The sequence below is a fragment of the Poecile atricapillus genome, chromosome 6 (genome assembly GCF_030490865.1).
Source record: "Poecile atricapillus isolate bPoeAtr1 chromosome 6, bPoeAtr1.hap1, whole genome shotgun sequence".
NCBI classification, from domain to species: domain Eukaryota; kingdom Metazoa; phylum Chordata; class Aves; order Passeriformes; family Paridae; genus Poecile; species Poecile atricapillus.
Window position 1 is genome coordinate 18,560,764 of NC_081254.1, and position 27,388 is coordinate 18,588,151.

General features: G+C 39.4%; 1 protein-coding gene across 3 annotated transcripts; it reads right to left on the minus strand.

Annotated features, from left to right (window-relative positions):
* Window positions 1-810: 810 nt before the first annotated feature.
* On the minus strand, window positions 811-25,418 carry HELLS (helicase, lymphoid specific). 3 transcript variants are annotated; one of them, XM_058841736.1, is made up of 22 exons: window positions 25,322-25,418; window positions 25,130-25,251; window positions 21,416-21,538; window positions 20,031-20,090; window positions 19,503-19,539; window positions 19,346-19,410; window positions 18,835-18,876; window positions 17,771-17,995; window positions 16,160-16,342; window positions 15,762-15,905; window positions 14,988-15,184; window positions 14,223-14,319; window positions 13,130-13,291; window positions 12,478-12,620; window positions 11,161-11,299; window positions 9,686-9,769; window positions 9,479-9,598; window positions 9,025-9,141; window positions 7,968-8,127; window positions 5,633-5,729; window positions 5,358-5,434; window positions 811-1,024 (listed from the first exon to the last, which is right to left on the minus strand). In XM_058841736.1, exons 1-22 carry the CDS (start codon window positions 25,350-25,352, stop codon window positions 996-998), a joined length of 2,454 nt encoding a protein of 817 aa, XP_058697719.1. In that variant the 5' UTR covers window positions 25,353-25,418; the 3' UTR covers window positions 811-995. The 3 variants fall into 3 exon arrangements, with proteins under 3 accessions (XP_058697719.1, XP_058697717.1, XP_058697720.1); XM_058841734.1 differs by lacking the exon at window positions 811-1,024 and adding an exon at window positions 3,189-3,716; XM_058841737.1 differs by lacking the exons at window positions 811-1,024; window positions 11,161-11,299; window positions 12,478-12,620 and adding an exon at window positions 3,189-3,716.
* Between the last annotated feature and the right edge of the window lie 1,970 nt (window positions 25,419-27,388).

Consider the following 27,388-nt stretch of genomic DNA (forward strand, 5'->3'; position numbering starts at 1 on the left):
GACAAGCAAGTGAGGCTGCCATAGGTCAAACAGCAAACTTGGGATCATCTCTGGGAAAAGCGTGGCTTCTCTGGGCCGCTGGCACACATCAGCACAAACTCCAGATAGTAACACAAGCAGCTCTTTTTCAAGGTGAGAGTGGAGGCATGTTTTTTCCTGCTGGGATGATGTCTCCCCACACTACTGCTTTTGGGGGTTAATCCTCTCCTCTCCACAGCACACTTCCATAAAAAAAAATTGGCAGGAGGGACTGCACAATAGGCCAGTGCAGTAGTGGGAAGCAGAGACCTGCGGGGGTGGAGTGACCTTGTAGGCACAAAGTGCTCTGGCAGTATTGTGAACCAAGTCTCCTCCCCTGTGGTGGGACTGTGGCTGCTCCACACCACCAGCTTTCTCAGCAGGCTGGGGGCTCAGGGCTCCCCCAGGAAAATGCCAGCTGCTGAGGCGATCTGGAGTACTGTGTCTAGCCCCAGAGCCTGGGATCAGCCCATCAGTGCCTACAAAGTCACTACATTATTTTGTACATAAACATCTGTCAGCAAAAACAGTGCTCATTCCAGAAAACCTCTTGATTTTGGGGGCAAAGGCATTAGAGCCTGACCCACTCCTGACATTTCCCTGCCCTCCCACCCAGTGCTGTGCTGCAAAGGGGTGACAAGCCCTGCTTTGTGCAGGGCCACGTGCTCTGCCCGAGCTCCTGCAGCCAGGCTAGCAGCATAGCTGGGAAAACTGACTGCAAAGGGCTTGACACAGAAGTTGGGGACAAGAATAGATTTGTGGAGTAGTCTGGAAGTGTAGGTTTCTAATGTGGATACCAGAGTTGATCCAATTTATTCACGAGGGAATGGATTAGGTGAGGAAGTTCCTATTTGTTATTGAGGACTTTGATCACTCTGCTGTGGCTGGCTGAGAAAAAGAATGTCTTTATCTTTTATGATGCAAGGCAAAATATTTGACAACTGCAGTGTTCACTGTAGTCTGACTTTCCAGATTCCTCAGGAGTTAAACAGTTGGCATCTGCAATCTGTCAACAATAACAAAATAGGTTAAACAGTGTCACTCATGCCTTGCAACCACACTGAGCTGCCTGCTTTAGAAGTTATCAATAATGTAAGAGCACATAAAAGGTTCCAATGTGAAGCGTGTTGGGCAGTTTGAGTGGGTGAGTGTCCTGCCAGAGGGACTCTCATGAAGATGGGCAGTGCAGCACAAAGCACAATCTGTCACTTTTAACAACAATTACTTTGATTTTGCACCATATTGAAGGTTAAGCAAGGTAGATCAGTCTTCAAAAGTTATGTAGGCTGTGTGGGAGCATCTGTCACTTATTATTAAGTCTTTAACAAGATTAGGTTGACATACAGACAGTTTAATAGGGAAAGCAAAAGCCACACACACAAGCAAAGCAAAGCAAGGAATTAATTCACTGCTTCCCATGGGCAGGCAGGTGTTCAGCCATCTCCAGGAGAGCAGGGCCCCATCGTGCACAATGGTTATTTGGGAAGACAAACAACATCACTCCAAACATCTCCCCTTTCTCCTTCCTTCACAGTGACCATGGTGCTATCTGGTCTGGAATATCCCTTTGGCCAGTTCAGGCCATCTGTCCTGGCTTGTGTCTCCTCGCAGTCCCCCATGCACCCCCAGACTCCTCAGTGGTGTGGAGAAGCAAAAAAGCCTTGGCTCTGTGTAAGCCCTGCTCAGCAGTAACAAGAATAACTCTGTATTATCAACCCTGTGCTCAGCACAAATTCAAAACACAGCCCTTACCAGACACTGGGAAGAAAACTAACTCTGCCCCAGCCAAAACCAGCACAATCATTGATTACTAAATCTTGTAGCTCTTCACTAGAATTAAAGGATGCATGAAGTGAAGCACAGTGTGAACGTAACATGGAGACAGCACATGCTGGACTTTGCATTACTCAGTCTAATAAGTAACTGAAGAGAAAAGTTTTAAACTTTTGTCTTCAGCAATTGCCAACAAAATGGAGCTTTCACCAGGCAAAGGTCAAAGCCAGCTTACTCATTAACAGATTTATCTGTTCCCTTAGAGGTAAGTATAAACATCTCTTGCTACTATAAGATTCCCCTCTCTATATCAGGCCAACAGAGTAATAATGATCATAAAGTGAATGGAAACTGGTTTCTAAAGTCTGAGTTGGTAGATGGGGGTTTTCTGTTATCTATGCCATGTCAATGAGCACAACTGCAACTGTGACAGCTCCAGCTGCAATTCCATGACTGCAGCTTTTAAATGACACCTAAAAGACATTTTCACAAACCACAGCTGAAACTTTAAAAGCTGCCTGATTCATCCAGTGCTGTGTCCAGTGAAGTAATGAAGGTAACTGAGTGTTCTGGAAGGGGAAAGTGCAGAATGTCCATGTGGGTGTGTGAATTCCAAGGAGTACTTTGTGGGAAGAGAAGGGCAGTCAAGAGGTAAAGCATAATGCATGTATATTTAACCTATAGGAGTGAGTTGTCAGCAAAGGCTTTCAACTTAAAATCATAAAATAATTTCATTGGGAAAGACTTTTGAGACAGAGTCCAACCATTAGCATGGCACTGCTGAATCTACCACTATACTGTGTCCTCAAATGCCACATCCACATCTTTTAAATACTTCCAGGGATAGCAACTCCAGCGCTTCCCTGGGCAGCCTGTTTCAGTACTTGACTTTTTTGGTGAAGAAACTTCCTAATATACAATCTCAGCCTTTCCTAATGCAACCTGAGGCTATTTCCTCTTGTCCTATTGCTTGTTACTTGGGAGAAGGGACCAACACATTACAACCTCCTTTCATGTAGTTGTAGAGTGATAAGGTCTCCCTTCTCCAGGCTAACCACCTTCAACTCCCTCAGTCACTCCTAGGACTTCTGCTCCAGACTCTTCATCAGCTTTGTAGCTCCCTGCACCTGCTTCAAATGAGCAGCTCAGCTGACCAGCAGTCAATACAGAAGTAATGTCTGCACCAGAAAGATTTAGGCTATTTTAGGCTCATTGCTTTTTGGTTTCTCTTTTTTTTGTTCAGTTTGTGTGTGGGTGTTTTTCTGCTGTTGTGTGGGGTTAGTTTGTTTTTCTTTAAATGTATGACATTCACTAATGTGCTAAATGAGTAGGAAACTGAATTAACGGACACAAGATTAGCTTTGCTTGTTTAAGAAGCCAAAATCCACAGACTTTTAGAACAAACCAGATATTTATTTAACCAAAATAATTTGCAAAAATTAAAAACAGAAGCTACACAAATGGCTTTAACAAAGGCGCACGTTCTCCCCCAAATAAAACTATAATTGACACCATACTTTAAAAAAACAACCAAAAAAGGGGTTTAGGACTTCCACAGGAAGATTTTTTAAACAAATTTGCCAGTTTATACCACTGAGCACAAGAACTAGCTGCAAATGTGAAACATGCTCATTTCCTTACTTCTTTATGAAAGCCTACTAAAGCTACAACTATTCACCTGCATTACACTCTAAAACATGTTAAAATTCACTGGAAGAACACAAGGGATTTGAACAAGGCCTTAAGGAAAGTCAGCATCAAGGACCAGTAAGCGTAAGTGACATCTCTGAAAGATCTGAAAGACTACTTAGAGGCCACATTTGCACATTAAAACACACATTCTGCATTGGACTCTGATGACTCTTCTAGGACTTTGAAGACACCCATTTTTTCCTTTTTCATTTTTTCAGAGGTCTTCATTTGATCTAAGATTTAAACAAATCAAAGGTCAACAATAACAGGTATAGTAGAAAAGAGATTTGAAAAAAACATTTGCAGACTTATCATGCTCCTTCATTCACCATATTGCTTCAAACAGCTGGCTACTAGAAGTTTGTGCTTGAAAATATTTTTCATCTGTATGCTTTTAGAAAAAAATTCCAACGTCTCTGGCTAAATGTGAATGAAGAAAAGCAGTTTTAAAAGCTGCCTGAACTAGTCTCATTTTCCTGAAAAAAAATACCCAGAAAACCTATTTAGTGAAATTACCAGGAGAAATAAAAAGTTACAGCTCTAGTAAGTAATATTCTTTCCAAAAATTCAAAGACCTGAAAACTTGTTTTCCTGGCAATTGCAATCACTTTGTTGCCCTTCCAGTGAATAGAGCTAATGAAAAAGTATTATATTTATATAAATAATTTTGGCTTACCAGAGTGGGAGCTGGCATTTTGGTTTCTAAAGCACTAACTGCAGTTAGCTACAGCAAATATTCAGTATATGATGCCAGACTAGTATCTTTGTATTAATATTTTTTGACAACTTTGTTATATTAATTTTGATTAGCACAGCAAAGGAAAAAAAGAGCAACCACAATAAATATGTTGCACACTACTAGCACAAGATAAAACAGTACCTTCTTCAACTTGGAAAGAGAAATCAGATTGTTTCACAGCCTGAACTTGTAAAGATATAGGCCTTGTTACCCATTCATCAGGAATAATTTTCTCTATTATCAGTCAGTTAACTGAAATAAGCAGTTTTATAGAACAATGCCTTAATATTTTTTTCCTAAGTTATCTAAAATATAGGAAAAGTTTCATAAGGCCAATTCATTTTTACACAAACTACACACAGCATACTTATTTAAGGCTAAAATTTTTACTTCTTAATTCTGTACTGACTGGGGTTTCTTTTCCTGTATCTATGCTTGGAGTCTTGTTTTGCTAAAGATCCTAAGGGAAACAAGGCATTCTAAATCTACTTAACATACAAAAGCATTCTAGATCTATGAACTGGACAAGATTTTTTCCTCTCTGGAAAGTTAAGGGCTTTTTTCAATAACATCTTGGTCTGATCAAGCACTAGAATTTGCAGACAACCTCAAAAAAGAGTTGTGGTTTGATTGGGGTTTGCTAAATAGTTGATCCACTGACAAGCCATGGGAACTCTGACAAGCTTGATTTCTTTCTTCCAAATGTTAGACTTGAATTCTTTCCCCAAAAAATGTTAGACAATGTTAGATAAATGTATTTTGAATTATGACAGTATCAAAGTATGCTTTTAAGCTTTCTGGAAAATATCTTTCCTGAGAAAATTTTTTATTTTGATCAATTACAGCAACTCTCCCTGAAAGGTGCTTTGCAGAACACCTCCTAATCTATGCTTGTCATTCACAGTATGCTCAGGGCAGAGCATGCCTGAATGTGGTTTTCTGGAATACTTTTGTCTAAGTTTTTTATTTCTTCTCCAGCAAACGATATTGAAAATACCAACCAAAGGGTCCTTTGTCAAATGGATAACACTGTAGGAAAATTGAAAGCTGTGGCAGCTTTCAACATACAAAGACTCTTACCAAACATGAATTTACTGTTGAACAGAATAAAGAAAACATGAAAACTCAGACTTACCAATAAGATCACTTCTATCCAAAAGTAACTCTAGATCTTTATCACTGATTACTTTCTCTTTAGATCCTTTAATCTCCCTGTTAAAGAACAAATAATCTCTCAATACAGATAAAAGCATGCCCATATTGCATTGAAGTCAGTTTTCCCATGTAGCAGAATCCCTAGGACATTCTTTCCTCTATGAAGATCCACATAGTATTTCATAAAACAAGAGCATTTGACAGCTGCTTGCAAGTTACAAACTCATGGTCCAAGAAAATATGAAATCTGCATACCTCTCATAGTCTCTGGATTTCAGTAATTCTATTAATTCCTGAGGGTCCAGGCAGCTTTTTGACTGTGCTAGACCAGATTTTCCACCTTTAAACTGATCTGTAGAAAGAATAAATTTTAAGAAAGCGCACAGAGACTGGAACAAATTACTGCTGAATATCAAAACTAATGCTAGGTTTCATTGTTTTAGCCCTCAGATAAACACACCTTACACTAAGAGAGACAGACTCAGAGATACATGAAGGTTTGCATGCAAGCCTTTCACTTTCTATAATGTGCATGTATGTAGATATATATATGTAGTGTGCAGAAGAACTGACTGAAATACCAATTCAACATGCCCACATGCACACAGAGCACAAAAGCCATTAGTTCTACTTACAGTAAAAGCATTGTAAATAAAGTTAGATGGTGGATGCTGAAGTTTGTTCCCTTTGTATTGTAAGCTGGTTAAAACAAAGTAAGTAGTATTAACCACAAGACAGGTAAAATGTGAAAGATGTGGTCTGCAGAGAGAACAGCCTCAGTTTAATGAAACAGACAGACATGACAAAATAGTACCCTTGACACAGGCTGCTTTTTTGAGACTATGCTAGCACCTATTTACAGCAAATCTGGATGTCAGTCCAGCTGTAAAAAATATTACACAAGATTATTACTTAATCAAAGCTGAGCATGGATGAAGTCAAGCTCAGTCTTACACATTTCAAGGAGACTGGCAAGACTTGCTGTTCTGTGCCAAATTTCCTAAGTTTTTATCAACATATGCACCCATTTTATTAATGTGTCTTCACTGATTCCTTTCATCACACTGATCTTCCTTCCTGTATCTTGGTTTCAGAAATCCTCCCTACATCCTTTGCCATCTCCCTTTGAGAACTGTGAGTTTGTCTGTGAAGAGCAAATCAGATTCAAGTTCCAGAGTAGTCTGAGCTATAGGATTCTCTCCCCCATTAACATCTACAGCAGTGACACACATGTTCCAGGTCCCTTCATGCATTATTAGTGATGTTGTCTCTCCCTTTTAGCTTTCAGAGTTTTACAAACCATATGGTATTAAATTAGTGCTGTGCAGGTCTCAAGTTGCCATAATAGTGATACAAGAAAAATACAGCTTCCTAAGCAACTTTCTTCAATGTAACAGAAGCACAAGATGGAAAGCCAAAAAAATCACTGTTGTAACAAATTCCAGTTCTTAAATTCTAGTATTTGTACTGTATATACCCTACATGGTTAGTTCTGTGATATTCCTTCCTCGTTTACTTCTCCAAAGTTCCAACACATTTTAGATATTCACAGTAACAGGTTCCATAACATCAGCTTTACATTTACACAATAAATCCAAAGGTTCCTGTAGTGACACCCCTACCTAAGCTGCAAGATTTACATTTAATACACCAACAGATGCCAAGATAAATATTGAACTTATTGCAAAACTGAAGGCATTGACACTTAGCTTCCTCCCAGTACAAGTAGTCCCAGTCTCCAGTGCTGCCTTAGTACATAGCAGTCATCTATTAGAGCCCATTCTGTGCTCATCTCACTGCTTTGGGTTTTAACTTCAGTTTGGACCATTACCAAATCATTAAGAAAACCAAACCAAACCAAACCAAGAAAGTATACTGGTCAATAACATGCCTATAAAGAAACAGCCCTGGCAGTCACACTAAGACAGCAGTGCAAAAACATTACAAAGAAAAAGGCTAATGCTAGAATAAAATAATTACTTATTATATAAATAAATATAATTAATGATTAGCTAACAGGGGCAAACCACTGCTTAGGCTTGACTGTGCAGTAGACAGAGGTGTGGCCTCTTTGCCACTTTATGCCCTCACAAAAAGGCTTTTTCCCCCTCAATATGAGTATACAAGAATGATGAGAAGTTTCTAATCTCCTCAGAAGTTTAATATAAAACTAGCTATTGTTCAGAAGCCAAGTTATAAGAATTGCAGTTCTGTTTGGAAATTGCTATATATAAGGAGCTACAGTCCAAATGTCACCAACAGAATTAGCTATAGAAGCAAAACAGTATTCCTATTGGATCTGTACAAAAAAAACTCATCCCTGAAAGGGACACTTCAAAGCAATCACATTCTAAGAACTTTTGAGTATGACAAGCCATATAATCAAGAACACCACAAGAATCACCATTGTTCTGTACATAAACCCAAGGACTATTGTTCCATTTAGCAATGGCCAGTTTTTCAAATAGGACTGGACTTCTGTGGTTATAACACACTGGACAGAGGCAAACAGGGTACTGAAATCTGTTACAGCTTGAGATTTAAAGAAGCAACACATGTTGACATGAAGTCCTAAGAGAAAGATACTAACTTTTATGGATAATCAGCTTCTCCAGCTTCCTCTTGGCAGCAGCTCTCTCCACAATCTTCTGGTCAATAGTATTTGCTGTCACAAGACGATAAACAACTACTGGCTTTGTCTGACCAATTCTGTGACACCTGTCTTGGGCCTGTAAGTCTGACTGGGGGTTCTAAGCAGATAAAGAAATAAATCAGTAACAATTTAGTTATGCCATTATCCTTTTTTTAAAGGACATAGCACAGATGTAGCATTTTTAATGGGGAGCTCAGACTCAGCGCAGAAGCAGAAGAGACGCGCTATAATAGAACTCTACCCCTCTTGACTCTTAAGCTTATCCATGGCAAGCTCTGCTGCTGTAGCTGCACAGGCAGAGAAACCCAACCAGCCTGGACTGCTTCTGCACCATGTGCTGCAGGTTTTCTACAGATGGACATGGCTAATATGACAGATTGAGGTGATCATTTTGCTTGTAGGTTTGTGTTGGGTTTATTTCTTAGAGGATAAGGAAAAGTATTTTAAAGGTTTTCAGCCATTTCTAAAGTTGAAAACAGCAGCACTGTCTACTAAAATAAAGTGAAAATGCAGAGGGTTCTCAGTCATTTCCTTCCACACCTCTCTTTTCCCAGCCTCCACACTTAAAGGAGCACCAGAATCCTAGCTAGCTAAAATACATGTGGCATGTCACAGAGGAAATTCATGGAGCTGGTACTAACATGGCAGCTGTTGTAAACAGGGAACCCATAAAAGGTCCAGCTACACTCAAACATAAGTAATAAAAAGAAGGAAATATATTAACAACACCAAAAAAAAAATCCTACTTTTGGTAACTTGGGGGCAAACTCAGAAATCAACTCTAATGCTGTATTCAGTAACCCAGGACTTTTCAAATGAGGCTGTATTATTTCACACACAAAATGTTTGCACATGCTACTATTACCTTCATGTAACAACTCATTAAAGTTATAGGATTGGTGTATACCATAATGGGTTTGTAAATTATTATCAAAAGCAGCAAGAGAAAGCATTTTTTGACACATATCACTAGGTTAACAATCTGTCAACATACCCAGTCACTGTCATATATGATAACTGTGTCTGCCGCAGTTAAGTTAATGCCCAGGCCTCCAGCTCTTGTACTCACTAAGAACAGGAAGACTTCAGGGTCAACATTAAATTGATGCATCTGGAAGAGATTTAATCTATTAAAAAAAGTAGATGGACCAAACAGAACATGGCTAATGTTTTATTTTGAGAGACCTGTTTAAAAAGATGAACACAGAAAATACAACACAAGCTGTCAGAGGTTTTAAGAAGCACTGCATTTTAGGCATACCTCAAGGTAATACGCAGCAGCACACTTTACTGCTTCAGTATTTCTGAGCCACAGATACTAAGGCAGTTTACAGCATAGAGGTAAAGCATTGCTTATTAAAGGCAAAGTGCTGTGCAAAATCATATCCCAGTGTCACAGCAAAAGCAGAATTTGCTGGAGTGCTCACAGGGCATGTCCATCTACTTACATTTTCTTCTCTCTCTGAGTAGGACATAGAGCCATCCAATCGACTGAATTTGAAGTTTCTCAGGTAACAGTAATCCATCAAAATGTCAAGCATCATAGTCATTTGTGAAAACAACAAGACCTACAAAACCAGAAAAACTCCTTAATAACATTTTTTGTTCATAAGAACATGACTGCATCTCATCCCTCCAATAATCTTCAACGTTACCTTATGTCCTCTCTTTTTAAGTTCTGGAAGCATTCGGTCCAAGAGTAGAAACTTGCCTGAATTCTTTACTAGATCTTCATCAACCTTGGAACAGGAAAGAGGGGATCATATATTAGGATGGAAGGAGACCAATGGCTTCCCCAACTCAGAAACATCAACAAAAACTGTCTGAAATCTCATTAAAACAAGTATGCACTGTTTTCTTAACTAAAAGACATAATATTGGAAGTAATGTTAATTTTAGCAAACAACATTGAATCACTTAAATCATAATGAAACTAAATCAGACCCCACCATTTCATATGCCCAAATAATTATTTTTTAAAACTAATTAGTTTTCACCCTACTTCTGGAATGAGAACCCTCATGCTGTTAATTTTTCCTCATGGAATAATGCTGCTGTTTCTTTCTCAGCTTGCAATTAGGCACAAGGCTTCCACCTACTGGACACAGAGAGGCACCACTGAACAAGTCATTAACACATCAGCCAAACAGTAAGTTTACAGCAAGTTTTCACACTGCTGCCTTAAACCTCTTTTCAAGAGAGCTTGTTAGATCTAATTCACACCATGGGCTAGGAACAGTGATATAGAAGCTTCTAAGTTTTGAAACATACAGTAGCCACTGTGGTAATTATGAATACATTTTCCTGGGCAAGCACTAACTCCTGTGGGTGGTGTCAGCTGTTAAACAATCTCAATTTTCTACACATTAATTTTCTCTCACCTCCCTGACTGGGGAATCTGTTCTCTATGCACTGACTTTACACTGATACACTTCAACATTATACTCTGGAGTACACCAGGCTCTGTTATCACTTGCCAAATAGGAAACATGACTACACATACCTACAAATCTACATTGACATTTAGAATGTGCAAACAACTTCCAGTTCTTCAAGATTCTTTCAATTCAAATTATTTCATACTTTCCTGTATTTCCATCTGCTGTGTGTAGATTAAACTACCAGATGGTCTTTGTGATATAACTTGTATTTTTTTCCCTTTGGAGGAAGGATGCTGTATTCTCTGAGCAGATGACTCTGTTGTACTTGGTTCAGTTCTTCAACAACTCACACTTAAATGTTACCATTGCACCTCCTGCAGCATGTACAATTTACTTCATGAACAGTTCACCAAGGTTGGTGAAGAGACCTTGAGGCAGCCCCTAAAGCACCTGGAGTCAATGGAAACCAGTGACTCTTTGAATGAGTAACTTCACCAGTGGAAGAGCACTGTCACAATGAGGAGCAGCACGGCACCACTGTGCAAAGGCTGAATGGGCACAGCAGCTGAACAGGTCCCTGCAACTGCTGCTGCAGGAAACTTCACATAATGATTCAGTATACTGCTGGAATTCAATAGGAGGTGTATGCTAAACACATGGAAAAGGTCATTCTTTACTGCCATCAGCTCCCAGTCTGTTGCTTTTTAATGCCTGGAATAAATTTTCTCTAATGCTTTTAAAATGTGTACCTTGAATTGTTGTGTCGCAGGATCCAAAGGATACTCAATAAGATAGGGGTGATTACAACATTTCCTCAATAACATCATGATATTCTGCAGTTTAAGGTTCACCTCAGAATCCATGGGAATGCTCATGTCTACCACTGGCCTTGAAAAGATACAACATCTTATCAGTACTGAAAGTGTCCCCTTTTTATACTACAAATATTTCAGAGAAAAAAACCCTACAACAAAATCAAGCAATGGAATCACATGCTGTGACATGTGACGTCCTCAAAATCCCTTAGAGTTTGTAAAGCTATTACCAGACAAAACTTTCTTAGAGTGCCACACTTGGCAATGAAGGCATAACTGTTTGCCATTATTTATGTAAAATATAAAAGAGCAGTCAGTAGTAATAAGTAGCAGAACTGTACTTGTACAAGTCACCCAGCAGAAAAGGGAACAGAAGCAAGCCCTCACCAGACCACATGGTCATACTTCCTGGGGAGCAATACCCAAGATGTTCCAGAATCAGCTCTCTGCCTATCCCAATTTGGCCACATTGCAGGAATCACTATGAATACAGCTAGTTAGCTCTTCTACATGAACTAGAGCATAAGTACTGTCTCCAACATCCATGATACCATATGATCCTTGCATACCATAAATCTAACCCATAGATTTAATTGTCTGTTCTCACAGGCTACACCGGACTAGAATAAAAATCTAGCAAGACAAGCACTTTTCAACTTGAAGATTTTCCTTATGCCCAAGGGACTTTCAACCAATTTAGAGCCACCAACAGAAGGATGAAGTGGACGACATTTGGAGTGATGGTGTTTTGTCTTTCCAAGCAACTGTTATGTGTGATGGGGCCCCTGCTCTCCTGCTGATTGCTGAACACCTGCCTGCCCATGGGAAGCAGCCAATTAATTCCTTGTTTTGCTTTGCTTCATATGCAGCTTTTGCCTTCCCTATAAAACTGTCTTTATCTCAAACCACAGGTTTTCCAGCTTTTACCCTTCTGATTCTCTCCCCAACACCACTGCTGGAGCTCTGAGTGAGCAGCTGTGCGGTGCTTGGCTGCTGCTTGGGGTTAAACCACAACAGTGTCCTGAAGTTAACTGTAACACTAAGGAGCCAGTGAGTCACTGTCCAATAATCATTGCTATCAAGGCTCAGTGAATACCAAGTAACATCAAAGAAACAAACCATGAAGCTACAACGATAGTAAATAACTAAATGCCATTCTTCCTGATCAATTTCAGTAAGCAAACCTCTGGAAGCAAATTAAGAGGGAGATAGACACTACATGGAAAACCAAAAATCTTTCAAGACAGGCACCTCTCTTGTTCTACTTCCTCTTGCATTTTGCTGATTAATTTTTCCAAGTCATCAGGTGAACAATTATGTTCTTCACAATAATCAACCACTTTCCGACTACGGCGTTTCGGTCGGCCTGTAGAGCTCAATTCAACTACTTCTTCCTGGGGAATGAGAACACTGCCATCAACAGGAGCCAGCTTCAGAATCAAAGGTCTGAACCCACAAATTCTCAAAACTGAAAAGAGGCCTCAGTAACGTGCACCATGCAACACTTATTTAGAGACAGCAGCGTAAATTTTGGCTATGTAGACTATGCAGCCAAATTGTAAAGGTCTGCAACTGTATAGTTTGAAATTTTCAGTTTGATTTTAAAAAGCTACATTCATATATTCATACCAGTTCTAAGCTGAAACTGTCAACTCTGAAAACAGTGTTTTTTCCCTCCCACGCTGCAAGTAATCAAGAATATGTTTACACTTCTATTGTTTCAGTTCTGTGCCACAGGCCTATCACAGTAACTGCCACTGAAATAGGTAACAAATAGATCAGACTAAAAATTTAAGAATAAAAGCAGGTTTAGCTACAACAGCAATGAAGCAGTACCAATATGGTTTTCCATACACAAACAATTAAAAGCAAGCACATTTCTAACATTCTTATGAATAGATACCTCATTATTTCCAAGCAGCTTCCTAATGGTGCGATTGACAATGGCAGTATAGAAAGTTTCCTGCTTTTTTGCCAGTGGTGCATATACCACAACTTCTCGTTTAGGAGGAACCTCAAGAGCAACATCTGATTTCAGCCTTCTCAGTAAGAAAGGCGTCAGAATCTGAAATTATGAGCAGATGCTACAATTACTCAAAGCTGTCAACACAGCTAGTTTAAAAAAAGAAAACAGGACAACAACACAGAAGCAGGCCTACTACGTAATGTTACTTTGCCAATTTAAAGAAACAGAGTTAACTTGCACATTTTAGTGGTTTAATATGCATGCCTACTAAACATTTTCATGCACATACTGGTTCTAAGATGTGCTGAAACAACACACCCACTGACATTTTTAAAATTCTGAAGTGCTTAGTAGGAGTGCAGTACTAATTATGTTACAGACCTTTCTTACAAATTCCAGTAACTCAAAGTAATCTTATTACAAAACTGATCATTTTGTTTGTTGTACTCCTTAAATCAATTCTTAATTCAATTCTGAGTATGCACAAAAACTTTAATCAAAATAAAAAAATTGTCATCAACAATTATACATGGAAGATGCAGTTTAGATCCCTCACCAGTAGCTTATAATGGAAGAATGTGTCTGTAAGCATTTACTTCCACACAATCTCAAAAAAAGAGCTTTAAGTGCAAATTTGAAGACAGCCATATTATGTAACTAAAAAAACACTATGTCAAAAAGTGTTCTGCTCAACACTTAAAAGTTACATAAGTTCCCTCAAAGTTATCTTTTAACAAAATAAATACACTGATTAAATCTTTTGATGAATGGAAGTCTGTAGCTACAATTAAGTTTGACTAGACTAAATTCAGTTCTAAGTGGCTATCAAAGAGATATATTGTTACTTTAGCATTTCTAAGTGCTGTAAAGATTGAAAAAACACCCCACAAGTCTAAATCCAGAAGTGTCATAATAAAATCCTCAGACCAGAATTCAGCATCACAAACAAGATTTTGACAGACTTCATGGCATGAATAATCAATGTTACAACTATATAATGAAAAATACAAAATGAAGGATAAATGAAAACCTGATGCAGCATATGCAGGATGTTTTGCTCCCTTTCTTTAGCAATAATATCTTCAGCAGTTTCTGTAATGCTGGTAATATCAAACCAGGATTCAAAGCTGTAAAAACAAAGCAAGGGAAAAAAACAGCTTACTTAATAGCTATTACTCTTCATTATTTCAGCACCTATTCTTCTCTTTCCTGTGATTAAAAAAAAAATAAAGCATGCACATCCATCACCATGAACAGAAGGTGTACAGGAGGAATTTCTGAAATATACCGGTCAATTCAGAAGCTTGAGGGTTTATGTGATTTGTAAAAGTACTTGTACTACCTGGAATATTTATTATCATATATTATATTCCACCTAGGTTATAGCTTTTTCCAAAAATTAGTCTAAACACTGTTTTGGAAATGCCACCTGACCACCTACTGCTGCAGAAAAGGATTTATGGGTCCTGTGCCTGCCAGCCTCACATAGCTTCATCCAGCATCTTTGAGAATCAAAAAGCAGCACCAGGCATTTGTGATAAAACATCTCTCATGGCAAATGTTCATGCCTTAGCTCACAGCTGAGCTTCCAGTATACAGGGAGATAAGAATTTCCTTTCTGAAACAACAAAGCATGAGGCAAGACACATTTCAAAGCCTTTGCCACCAAATTATCATACTGAATTACAACCAGGCCATAAAACAGCTCTTCACACGCTAAGTTCAATTATGAAAGAGTCATAATAATACTCAAACAGAACAAACAGAAAGTTTCCACCATCACATTGCAACCTACCTTTTCAAATCATCAAACACATCTGGCAACAGGAAGTTAAGCAGTGACCAAAGCTCTGCCAAGTTGTTTTGCAGAGGAGTGCCAGTCAACAGGAGCTTATTGTCTGCATTAAATCGTTTCAATTCTCTGATAAGGCGGCAGTTCATATTTTTAATCCTGTGACCTTCATCTACGATCAGGTATTTCCAGTAGCAGCTCTACAAAAATAAAGGATATTTCAGTAAATTTTAGCTTAATACCATCAAAACAGGTGTCAGATTAATTAAGAAGCACTAATGAGACTGTTTGATACTGAGTGCCTGTTACAAAAGTTCTATTTATTGTTTTTCAATTTGCCAGACTAATAGAGCTAAGCCCAAACAGTTAATGCCACACATCTGCTTCATAGTGACTGCCTTTTAGAAAGCTTTTGTTAGAAAACAAAACTTCCACAAGAAGTTCATCTTGCTGAAACAACCATTGTGATGTTAACCACAATATTTATACACTAAGTATAGCTTTCACTCTAAACATCCTTAACCATCATCTACAGGAAGGTAACAGAAAGAGCAGGAATGCTCTAACTATCTGCTTTTAGAATAATGGTGTTGAAAGAACTTAAACATTAAAATGCAGAGCTACTACTACCAAGGAAACAGAAGTGAATGCCAATATACATGCTACCGTATGAAACTTACTGTGCAGGCAGCATGTGGGGTTTTTTTACCGTGTTCAAAAGCACCGCTATCAGTACTGAGGCACAACACTGTCCTAGGGCTAAGAGAACTTGTGTACCTGCAGGGCATTTCTGTCTCGCATTGCTATTTCAAAGGAAGTAATGACCACAGGATAAATTTGCAGCGATCCTTGTCTTCTGTGAATTTTATGAACCAGTTTACGACGCTCCTGCTGAGCTCCATGATAGAGCATTAGAGGAATCTGTGAAAAAAGAGGTTACAAGTCAGGACTACAATGCCCATTTTAAGCTAATGGGGAGACAGTAGAAATACTGAGATCTCTCACAAGAAGGCTGTAAATACATTGCAAATCATGGCACAATTTGTAGTAATCACACAAATAACTACAGTTAAAATCATGTTCTATATAAAGTTTCAAGGCAAATAATTAGAATAGAAATTAAACATTTTGTGCTTTTAAACCTAAGGAAGAAGAAAAGTCTCCATTTCTTTTACCTCTGGAGTAAACCTCTTGAATTCAGACATCCAATTTGGAAGAGTAGACAAAGGACCACATACTAAGAATGGACCAGGGACCCCACGCTCCACCATCAGTGCTATTGTTGCAATACACTGAATTGTCTTCCCCAGCCCCATTTCATCAGCTAAAATGCCATTAATACCATTTTCCCAAAGCATCTGCGTATTAAAAAAAAGAAAAAAAAAAAAGAAAAAAAATGTAAATGCAAAATAATCAACACACATTTGGAAAAATCTTTATGAATGTAACACTTGTGGAAACTCTCTACTAGGCCCATTTTATATTACAAATAAAGATGATTCTATTATAGAAATAAATAGAAGCATCTTGCAAATGCCGGATATTCTCATGTAGATGTATGCATCCCTAGCCAACTAAGTGCCTGACTAGGGCACAAAAACCAGCACAGTATCAAAGGAATTTAGTGCTGCATCAGAAGGAACTTAAACTGCAGGTACAGCTCGTATTACCCAAGGTTTTACTCATCCCAGCTCCAAAATTTTGCTTAGCTCTGCTCTCCAAAAGACCAAATGACTGTGGTGACATTTCAGTATTATCTAATCAAAGAGCTTCTGTAGGCATGTTGCTCCTGTAGCTACCTCACCATGAGAAAAAGGTGAACTTCCTGGCCAACACAGCCACCTGCTCCAGCCAATTCTTTGCGCAGACTTCCTACTCTGACAAATAACAGAGAAACCTCTCAAAAGAACAGAAAGACACGGAAGTGCTCTTTGGCCACTCTCTACTATTCAATAAAGATACATAAAAAGGTTATTATAACAGAGGGCCCAACTAAGGAAGCTGGTTTTACCTCCAGAAGAGGCCTGTCTTCACCAAGCACTTTCCAGTAACAGAAAAGAGTAAGCAGGTATAGTGGCACTTACTTGAGGGGTGAGTCTAAGCCTGTTGAAACAGACTGTTTGTGCTTGTAGGGAGGAAAAACAGAAAGGAAAAATCTAATAGAAATATGAGATCAGTAGCAGAATTAGAATTAGTTTTGACTCATGAATTTTTTAATTTGGCTTGCATGCTGAAACAGGTAGAAACTAGAAGTGTATGTGGGTAATTTTGATGGCAAGTTCTATCATTTCTTATTTCAGAGGCTAAAGATGTAAGATTTTTAACATAGTGTGTTAATATTATTTGTTAAGACTCCAAGATACAGAGAATGAAAATTCATCTATGTCAAGCCTACAAAGGTAACAGGCCTTTGGGCTAGGTATTGAAGCCCTGGAGAGAGAAAAATAAGACTGTTTCTCAGTAGGATGCACAGTCCTCCTGCTTTCACAACCTCTTGTAAGGAGAGGTTGAGTTGAACAAGAAAATAGATGGAAAAAGAGAAGATGGAGAACATCAGCCAGAAAGTCTAAAGAAAGTCTTAGAAACATCAATATACTTCCCACACCAAAACATTTGCTGTTTGACAGCTTTCTCATAACACCATTCTTGTACCATGAAAGATCAAAAATAATCTCTCCTGTTCACCTTCCCCATATCAGCTATGACCACAGACATCTAATGTCTCTTCCCCTTCAAGCCTGTTTTTAATCAGCAGCAATTCTGATCAAATTAAATTGCGTCCATACCCTTAGCCACTCCATGCCTTCCACTTGGTACCACCTCATTACACCACCAGTAAAAATCTTTGGCTGCTGGAAAGGCACTGGTTGCCCATTAAATTTTCGCACTGGATCAAGAAATTGCTTGGCACTGTGTCGTACAGCTTGACACAATCTGTCCTTAATGACACTATTTGAGTCTCCATTTTTCTGCAGGTCTTCTGGATGCAGGTTGTCAGTAGAGCTTTCATCCTGAAGAAGGAAGATCAAGGAACGTGTCACAAGTGGAATGCAGATCAAAGCCTGCTAAGACATACCTCTTCCCAATTTACACCAGCCTTAATGTGCAGTGAAGTATTCAGTCTCTGACAGAGACCTCTTCTGAGTTAACTGTCAACTCAAGAGTAGACTTTATAGATTCTTTTCTTTAGAATTCAAGGGCAGTGACATTTAGCAAATTATTTGGCTAATAATTTTCTACCCATAAAAGTAAATAGACTTAAAACCTTCGTCAGAGAAGCTGGCATTCAATGTAGCTATTTCCCTTCTGTAGGCAAAAGGGCTTTCTTTTCTGTGAGCTGTTCTAATGTTAGGAAGCAATTCACACTGTGCATGCAGCTCTTGAACTACAGAAGCAAAAAAGCTCACCTATTATCTCTGCATTGACTGCTTAAAAATTACTGCCTTAAGGTCTTAAACACCAACACAAATGTTTTTTAATAAATTCCTATTTCCTTTATTTCTGAAGCTACTAGCAATCTATAAATACCTTCAAACTCAGTTTTTAAAAAAAAGTAATTTAAAAGTTTGGATTTCTGAGATAAGTACTTAAGTGCATTCATTTATATCACCTTTCTAAACATTAATTCAGAACTCCAATAACTAGTAAATAATAAATAAGAATTGATTATTTATATATATAAATTATATAATATATATTATTTTTATATTACTACATAACATTTCTATATAATAATAAATAACTGTTTGTTTACAGAAAGTAAAGTTTAGAGATACAATACAAAGTATAAAAAGCCCTCCCTCCCTTTGGGCTTAGCACTCTTAAACTGTAATAATATGTGTCAACATACCTGATTTTCCACTTTACTTTTTTTTGCCACTGATAATATTTCCTGGAAACAAATGAGGAAAAAAAACATGCTTATGTGCTTTTCAACCTTAAAAGCTACTGTAATTTGTATTTCATGTAATCTCTTCATTCATCTTTCAGTCTGGATATATTTTAAAAAGATTTCCATACAATATCACTAATCATACAAGTGACTCTAAAACAAGACCACACACCAGGTAATACATTTCAATTACAAAGGGTAGCTGAAAATTTAACTGGCAATGTACACTCTTCACAGCTTGCCCCCCTAAAGACTTGAGTATCCAACAAAAAACAAGAGTATCCAACCTTTATAGCTGTGACAACACTGTTTGTTACATAGATCTTTGGTCACAGAGTACTGATGGCTAATATCTGGTAGTAACATATGAGAATGGAGTGCTCTAAAATACAGATGTCACAGAAATTGGCTCACCCGTTAAAAGTTGTGCTACAAAAATCCAGGCAACCTATGTACAGTTAGGGCATACCTCTTTGGACATAATTTCTGATATGTTGTATGTTCCATCTTCTCTTCCTCTCTTCTTTTTTGCACCTATAAGATAATATTTGGGTTTATACAATGAATAAAATATTAAGGAAATAAAACCCACCAGTACTGAAAAAAGGCAAAGCCTAATACATTACCAGATTTCTCCTCTTTGCCATCAACTGAGTTTTGACCCTAGAAAATAACCATAGGAAGAGGTTCATCATCTCATGCATCTCTAACTACCATGACAGATAAAAAGATGTAATCAGACTCCAACCATTACCTTTGAAAGCTTCTTGAAACATTTCTACTATTAAACAGTTCCCAGAAACACAGAAAAAAAATTTTCCTCCTTGTTTTTTCTTGTTACTTTTTCACTATTTTGGCTGAACAAAGCAATTATTGCTAAAACAAAAAACTCCTCAAGACAAATTGAAACCATTTTCTCTAATAATAACTAGTCAAAAACCAGTCAATCCCCTAAAAAATACTGTCATGGTATACTATTTTTAACTGCTTTCAAACAGCCCGACTACAGTTAAAATAAACATGGTATATTAGATAGATTCTGCAAGTCAAATACTGGACAATCAAACTTATTTTACTTACCTTGATCAAAACTAACATTGTAATTTCTCAGACTTTTATTTAGAAAGTGTCATAAAGTAGCCACTTAATCTTACCTTGGCAGATTTTAACATCATCTCTCTCTTTTTTTCTAACTTCTCTTTCCTCTTCTGTTCCTAAATAAAATAAAAACCACACATGCAATTCTTATCTTTCCATAATACCCACAAGAGTGCTCTGCGCTACAAAAGTGATAGACTACATTGCCAATACCAAGTTCCATGTATTCTATACTTTGGTTTTGCAACTGCACTAAGTTTGTTCCGATGTAGTTTAAAACAATAAAGCAGAATTTGGACAAGAAAGTGCCACTGCTCTAAATTGCTTGTCAGTAAATACTTTAAACACTTAAATAAAGTAATTTATAAAGATTTTTAAAATATTCCAAATTGCCAACTCCTTAAGATTACATCTACTGCAGTAAGTTCTCTATTTATCCAACTTCTACATACTACATATTCACTGTAGAACAGACAGCAATCTAAGTAGCCTACAATGCCTTTAACAAAGAAGTGCTTTCATATCTTGAAGAACTTAAGATTTTCATTCAATCTATTTTTACTTTCCGGAAGCAAAAGGATCCTGAAGAAAAAGACCTTGGTATTTATCAGATGGTGCAAGCTTTAGTACTGAAACACACATTCTAGCAATACAATAACATGAATTCGAGCTGATAGTTCAACTAGAGAAGTATTTTGGAGAGGAGGTTCCTGCAGTCTGTCAGCATCCTTTCTCAGAAAATGCTGTTGTTCTTTAATGCTTTTTGTTTTATGCTTTTTTTTTTTGTTTTATGCTTTTCCCTCTCAAGCATAAAATCTTGCAAGCTTGCCCATAAAGGTACCGTTAAGAAAGACAAGACAAAGCTAGGCATGAACTCAGCAGCCCAGGAAGCCCATGATAAAAAGAAGACACGTAACACTGGTTTATGGAAGCTCTTGTTTGGGAACTGCATGACCTCAGATCACTATAATTTACCAATTTGTTTGAGGGAGGCCTAAGTTAGCCTCTTGAAGGTACATCCCATCTGCAGCTTTCAGTTAGTAACACAAACAGGCTACTCAACTTCCTACCTATCAGTTCTTTGCACTTTATATCCTCCCTCCATGTTTTCTAGCTCCCTTAAACTTCAGTTCTCATTTGAAATACTTATTCTACTTTCTTTGCACTCAGGCCAAAAGAAGTGTAAAGGCATCAGTGACACCTTTACCCTGTGACTTTAAATTATAACTAATGTTCTTCCATGTCTGATTAATCTTTCAGTTTATAGAACAAATTCTGAGCACTATGTAAAGCATCATGTCATTCCTGTGCAGTAGGTACCAGTAGATTTTAACATTACAAATGCAATCTTAAAAACATTTTTACTTCAAACAGGTGGATGGAAAAAAACCCAAACAGACAGCACCTTAAGAATCTCCACTGTTGACAAGAACACACCTACCTCTAGCTGCTGCTGTTCCATTTTGGTTAACAAGAATTTGGAATAGATGTTGCTTTTCTCAAGCAGATGTTGAAGCCTCTTATAGCGCATTTCACTTGATTCCCTGTCCCAAGAAGTGCGAGCCTGGCCAACAAAAAGAGATGTCAAGCATTTACAGATATAATTGTAATTATACTGAAAAACCATTCTTTGTGTTAAAAGCATTAACTCTGAAGTGCCTCCCACAGAGCCTTCTCCTTCCAGCTGTCATACATCTATGATTTGTGACTGTCTGGACTCACACACAGCTATGATGTGCTATAAGATCAAAGTAACTGAGGGTTGCCTTCACTTGCATATGCACCATAGACACCCCCAGTATAGCAGCATATAGCATTCAAGAGCTCAAAGATACCTCAATTCCATTTCATAGATTTAGAGCAAAATGAAATCTCAGTTTATTTGTAGTCTGCAAAATTTGTGAGGAAAAATACCCTACCTGGCAAATTTCAGGACAGCTTCCCTAGTTATATCCCTTCACACACATTTACACCAAGTTAGTTTCTCATGAAGAACAAGATATACAGACAGCTACAAAACTATCACAGTTTTACAGAGCTCAAGTCAACTCCCAGTATGAAAACAGTAATTTCTGCTCACTTTGCTAACAAAATCCACATATGCTTTTCAAAGAAACTGCTGCTGAGTTAGTGTCAGGGCTGTGCATTTAGAAGTTTGCAAATTACTCTTTAAAACTTGGATCAAGACACCCCTAAAAAGTAAAAACCATTCACCCTTCTGCACTCATCTAACACTGCTTGCAAAACCGAGATACCAAACAAGTCACAGAATCATTTAGTCTGGAAAAGACCCAAGATTATCGAGTCCAAGCATTAATCAGCACTGCCAAGTTAACACTAAATCACTAAACTAAAGATGCCTCTGAAGTGCAACATCTACACACTTTTTGAGCCCTCCTTCCCTGCTTCTCCAGGTAGAGTGTATCAGTGCTTGATCACCCCTTTAGTAAGAAAATTTTCCAAGAATGTCCTATCTAAAATTCCCCTGGCTCAATTGAGGACGTTTCCTCTTGTCTTATTGCTTGTTACCTGGAAGAAAACACCAACCCCCCCACCTGTCTACAGCAGTTGTAGAGTGAAACGTTTTAAATTAGCATCTCCAAAAGAAACCCAGAGAGTCAAGATGCAGAGCTTTACAAGATGCTTATCTACTTGCTGCCTTCAAAACAAACACGGGGGAAGGGCCCGCTAAGACACAGAAAAAAACAAGGGAGTCTTCTGAAACTAAATTCACTGGTAGGCAGGGAAATGGGATATTTCCTGAATCATGGGACAAACTGTGAGACACTGAAAAGGTGGAGAATGTCTGTGCCCCCAGAAATCAAAACTTGGTTTTCTCCAAGTAATTCCAAACAGGTAGCAATCACCTTGTTCTTTTAAGAGAGGACGATCTATCCCCACAATTACTCTGCGGGAAGAGATTGCATTCTCGTGATTTCCTTTGCTTCTGTTTTCCCCAGTCCAGGTTTTTACCTTCAGATGACAAGTACCTGAGCTCAGGAAGATCAACTCTTGATGGCAATGCCAGGAGAGAATATAAGTACAGCTAACCTACTTTTTCAGCAAATTGCTATTGCTCACTTTTTATTGGAGTGAACACAGCATTTTTATTCGGTCAAACTGAAGAACTGTTTCCTTGACCAACTTCAAAAATTTCAAGCAGAAAAAAGAAAACTCAAAGATGAACAGCACTTAACTCTAATGATATCTCACTATGCCTTTTGACTCAAGCCTTCAAGCCTTATGACAGCAGGTTTTTCCCCTTTTTGACTGAAAAGGTAAAAACGTGCCACTCTTTGTCACCACTTTATATTCACACTATTTGCACAGTGGTATTTCACCATTAACCCTCAAAAAGAACTGGCAACCTCTTTGCTGAACTGCTGTACAAATCACCTGGCAGGAGGTTTGCTGAAGTGACAAGCGTAAGACAGAAGCTGCCCCTCAGTAGACCTGTGGTAACTACAGGAGTAAATCCCCTTGGTCTGACTGGCCCCCAGTTGCACAGGGAAAAGGTGATAAAGCATACAGGACAATGGAGCTATATCCTTGCTAGAGGCAAGTCCTGCGGATTCTCAAGAAATGGAAAATACAAAAAAACTCACATTACAGCATCATTACAGAAGTAGTTGTTGTGAAAGAAATTAAGATTTTAAGTCTTTTTCTCAATAATTCCTGTGCAATGAGAAAATCTGCTCTACAAGTTTCCTCCTTACCTTCCTGAAGTATTACCTCCAAATTTTTAGTTCCTAGTCTAATCAAGGAATACCTGAAGTTCTGACAGGCTACATCATCACTTACTGTTTGCAACATAGAGACTTCTGGGAAAACTGATACTCCTTTCTAAATACAGTATCACAAAACAATGCATCATCAAAACATACCTTTATAAATTCTAACTTGACTTGGAGAAAGGAAAAAGAGTAATCAAAATTAGTTCCAGGCCTTAGAGACTGGTATTTTTTAGTCTCTTAGAATAATGTATCAAGACTTAACACAGGGAAAAAATCCCCTCACCTAATTCCTCTATTATACCGAGTAATAGCATTAGTTCCTTGAACAAGATCTTTAAGGTCCCTTCCAACTCAAACACGGTGTGATTCCTTAAAATACAATTCCCCAAAAAGCATTTAAGAGAACAGTTCTTCTAAGCTTATATTTCCTTATGTCTGAAACACCATACAAATTATCATGTTATCAGAATACTATACAAGGGATCAGCACAGGTCTAGAAGCATCACACTCCCATGTTCTCACTCCAAAACAGTCTGGTTAGTATCAACCAGTGCTTCACACCAAGGTTTGAAAACATTCTCAGCAAGAGGGAAATGAAGCATAGTAATGATTACATCACTTGCGGTGGGGATGCACCACTTTCCCGAAGCAGCCTATTTCCTGTAACAGGGGCAAACCGAGGACGTACACAAACAAACATGCCTCAGTTTGAGCACATGCAGGCCTCTCCTGGCAGCAATGCCAGGTCACGGGCAGCTCCCGCACTACTGTGTGTGGGGAAAAGCAGGAGTGCCGACCAAGCCAGTGACTGGCACAACCCGATCATTGTTAGCTGGGCTTTCTCAGCTAGACTTCATCAGCTCTGCTAAACTATAGCTGCTACTAAAACACATAACCAGGCTTAATTCTGGAAAGGATCTGCAGAACTCTATTCAAGCCCCCTTTGTTTGGTGAGGGTTTTTTTAACCAAGATAGGAAAGAAGTGTTATGTACACTTTGAGAAACAAAACCATTAGTTTTCTCTTTAATGTTTCAGACAAAAATTCAAAAGAATGCGTACGAACTTACTACCCTTTTTGAAATCAGCTCACTTTGTAGGCATTACACTTCACATTTTTAGGCTCAGAACAAGAAAAGCAAAGATGTAGTCTTCTCACTGCAAATTTCAATGCGTATAAAATGCAGCAGGCTTCCCCCTAAGTGCAAGAGCTCACTGCTAGCCTTTAAAACAAAAACAAAAATTAAGGCGCCCAGTGGATGATCAAAAGGCACTTATACACCACAGCACGGCCTTTATCAGCCCCTCACGTTTGTTTTGAAACCCAAGGAGCTGCACAGCCCCGGCCCACAGGCACCCTGACAAATCCCGCGGAGACCCCTGCCGCCGGGCGGGGCCGGCCGCCCCCGGGCCGCCCCTCACCTTCTCCAGCATCTGCCGCTCCTGCTCCAGCCCCGCCGCCTCCAGCTGCTCCTCTTCCTTCAGCATGGCCGGCGTGATCACCGTTGCCTCTGCCTGTTCACCCATCTCGGTTCCCAGCGGTTCTGCAACGAGCGCACGGTTACTCACGGTTACTCACGGTCTCCCCGGCCGTGCCCCGCGGCCGCCCCTCACCGCCGCCGCTGCCCGAGTTGCGGGCGGGCATTGCCCGGCCACGGCCCCGCTCCCGCGCGCGCCGCCTCACCGCCCGCCTCGCGAGAGCAAAAACCGCGCGCTGCCCAAGGCTCGCGAGAGGTGACGCTGTTCTCGCGAGGCCCGCGCGGGGCCGGCTCGGCTCCGGGCACAGGTGGGCTGGCGTGGCGCGCGCGTGCGCTCCCGTTGGAACGGGCTGCTGAGGGAGCTGGCGGAGTGAGTCCCTGCAGGTGCTTACGGAAAGACTGGATCTGGCGCTTGGTGGCGTGGTCTAGCTGACAGGGTGGTATTGGCTCACAGGTTGGACTCGATGATCCCAGAGACTTCTCCAGGCTGATGGGTTCTGTGGCTGTGTCCCGCTCCCCTCCGCCGTCGCTGCAGCTGGCGAGCGGGACACGGCGCGGGTCGGGGCGCTCCAGCCCTGGCACTGCTGCGTGTGCCACGAGAGGGCAGCGGAACCCTGGAAACCCGGACGGGAGCGCAAACCTGTCCCAAAACAGGCACTACGTTAGAATAAATATTTCCAGTGTTCAGAGCACAAACACTTTGCCTCCACCTAAATAACAAGCTGTCAAAATAACAGGGCTTATCGCTTCAGATGCTGTGCTGGTAATTGTCTACGCCTAGTTGTCAAACGAATCACTATTTTAAACTTGCTCCACGCACACGACGACCTGTGCCAGGAGACCTGGGAAGGGGGAGGGAAAAAGCAGCAAAGAAAGGCAAACAAGTCTAGTAACAACTGAGGTGGATGGCATTCTTCTCATTCCCAAGGCCTGACAGGCCGATTCTGGATAATGTGGTTTGTGGAAAAGTCATTCTGTTCTCCAAGGCATAGTTCAGAGGTTAACTGGAGATGGTTCTGCATCCATTTGAGGGAATGTTAGCAGGAAGTAATGTTATTAATCCCAAATAAAGTTACTTTATAGGCATGGGGGCAATCAAATGCACTTTTTTCAAGCCTCTGTTTCACTTGCAAATATTCTCAAGACACCATAGTGAGTAAACAACCCCTTATTTTCTACGACACCTTTCATTCTGTAAAACCTAAAGTGCTTTCAAAACTATACTATTAAAGTAGAAAAATCAACTAAATGACCAGTGAAAGGCATCCAAGCAGGAACATGGTGGTGACTGCGTGGTTCTCGACACTGTTGCAGGCAGGAAGCAGGTATGAAGATGCCCCTAGAATTTAAGGAGCACTTTGGAAAATTGCAAAGATTTTGTCTGAGATATAAATGATAACACCTTTACTGCTTCAAAGAAAAACCACCATTAAGTCTTTCCTTCCCATAAATGGTTCTTATCCAAAGAGAATAAACCTCTCCGTAAAATAGGTAGCAGAATACAAATGTTTCATCTCGCATGCCCATACACGCTATTTTGTAACATCATTTAAACAATTTTTAGAACTGTGAGACACATATACTCCACTTTACCTCAGATTATCACTTAAATGAGATGGCTTTGTTTCAGTCATTTCCTGCTCTGCCCAACACTTTGTCTGCAAGCAATTTGGGATGGGAAGGGATTTGCCTTGGGTAGTGGCATTGTGGCTCCCTGTGGGTGGCTCAGCATCACGATTGCCATTCATTTTTGCAGGGAGAGGCTGTGCTGCTGTGCAGGGGCTCTCATCCTCCGTCCCATCACAGCTTCCATGGCTGCATCCACATCCATATCCCATGGAACCCCCGCTATGCGCTGCAGCAGGAGAGGGGCTCTGAGCTTCTAGGAAAGTATTTATTTGTCCCTGTGTGCAGTGTGTTTCTGTGTTAAGAATTGTTGTAATTTAGATCTAGAATATTATTTTCCTTGTTTATTGGTAAAAGTCATCAGGAAAAAATTGATTGAAAGGTAATTAGCCATCTCTTTTGTGACATTCTTATATCCAACACCCACAAAACATGATGCAATTAAAGCTTTGTAAAACATGCGTTTTAAAAAAATACTTTAGATAAATGCTACCAGATCAATCAGTTGTGGTTGAAACCTGTTGGACACATACCATCGTCTGTTTTTAACATCCCACAGACAGACAGACATGTAGAA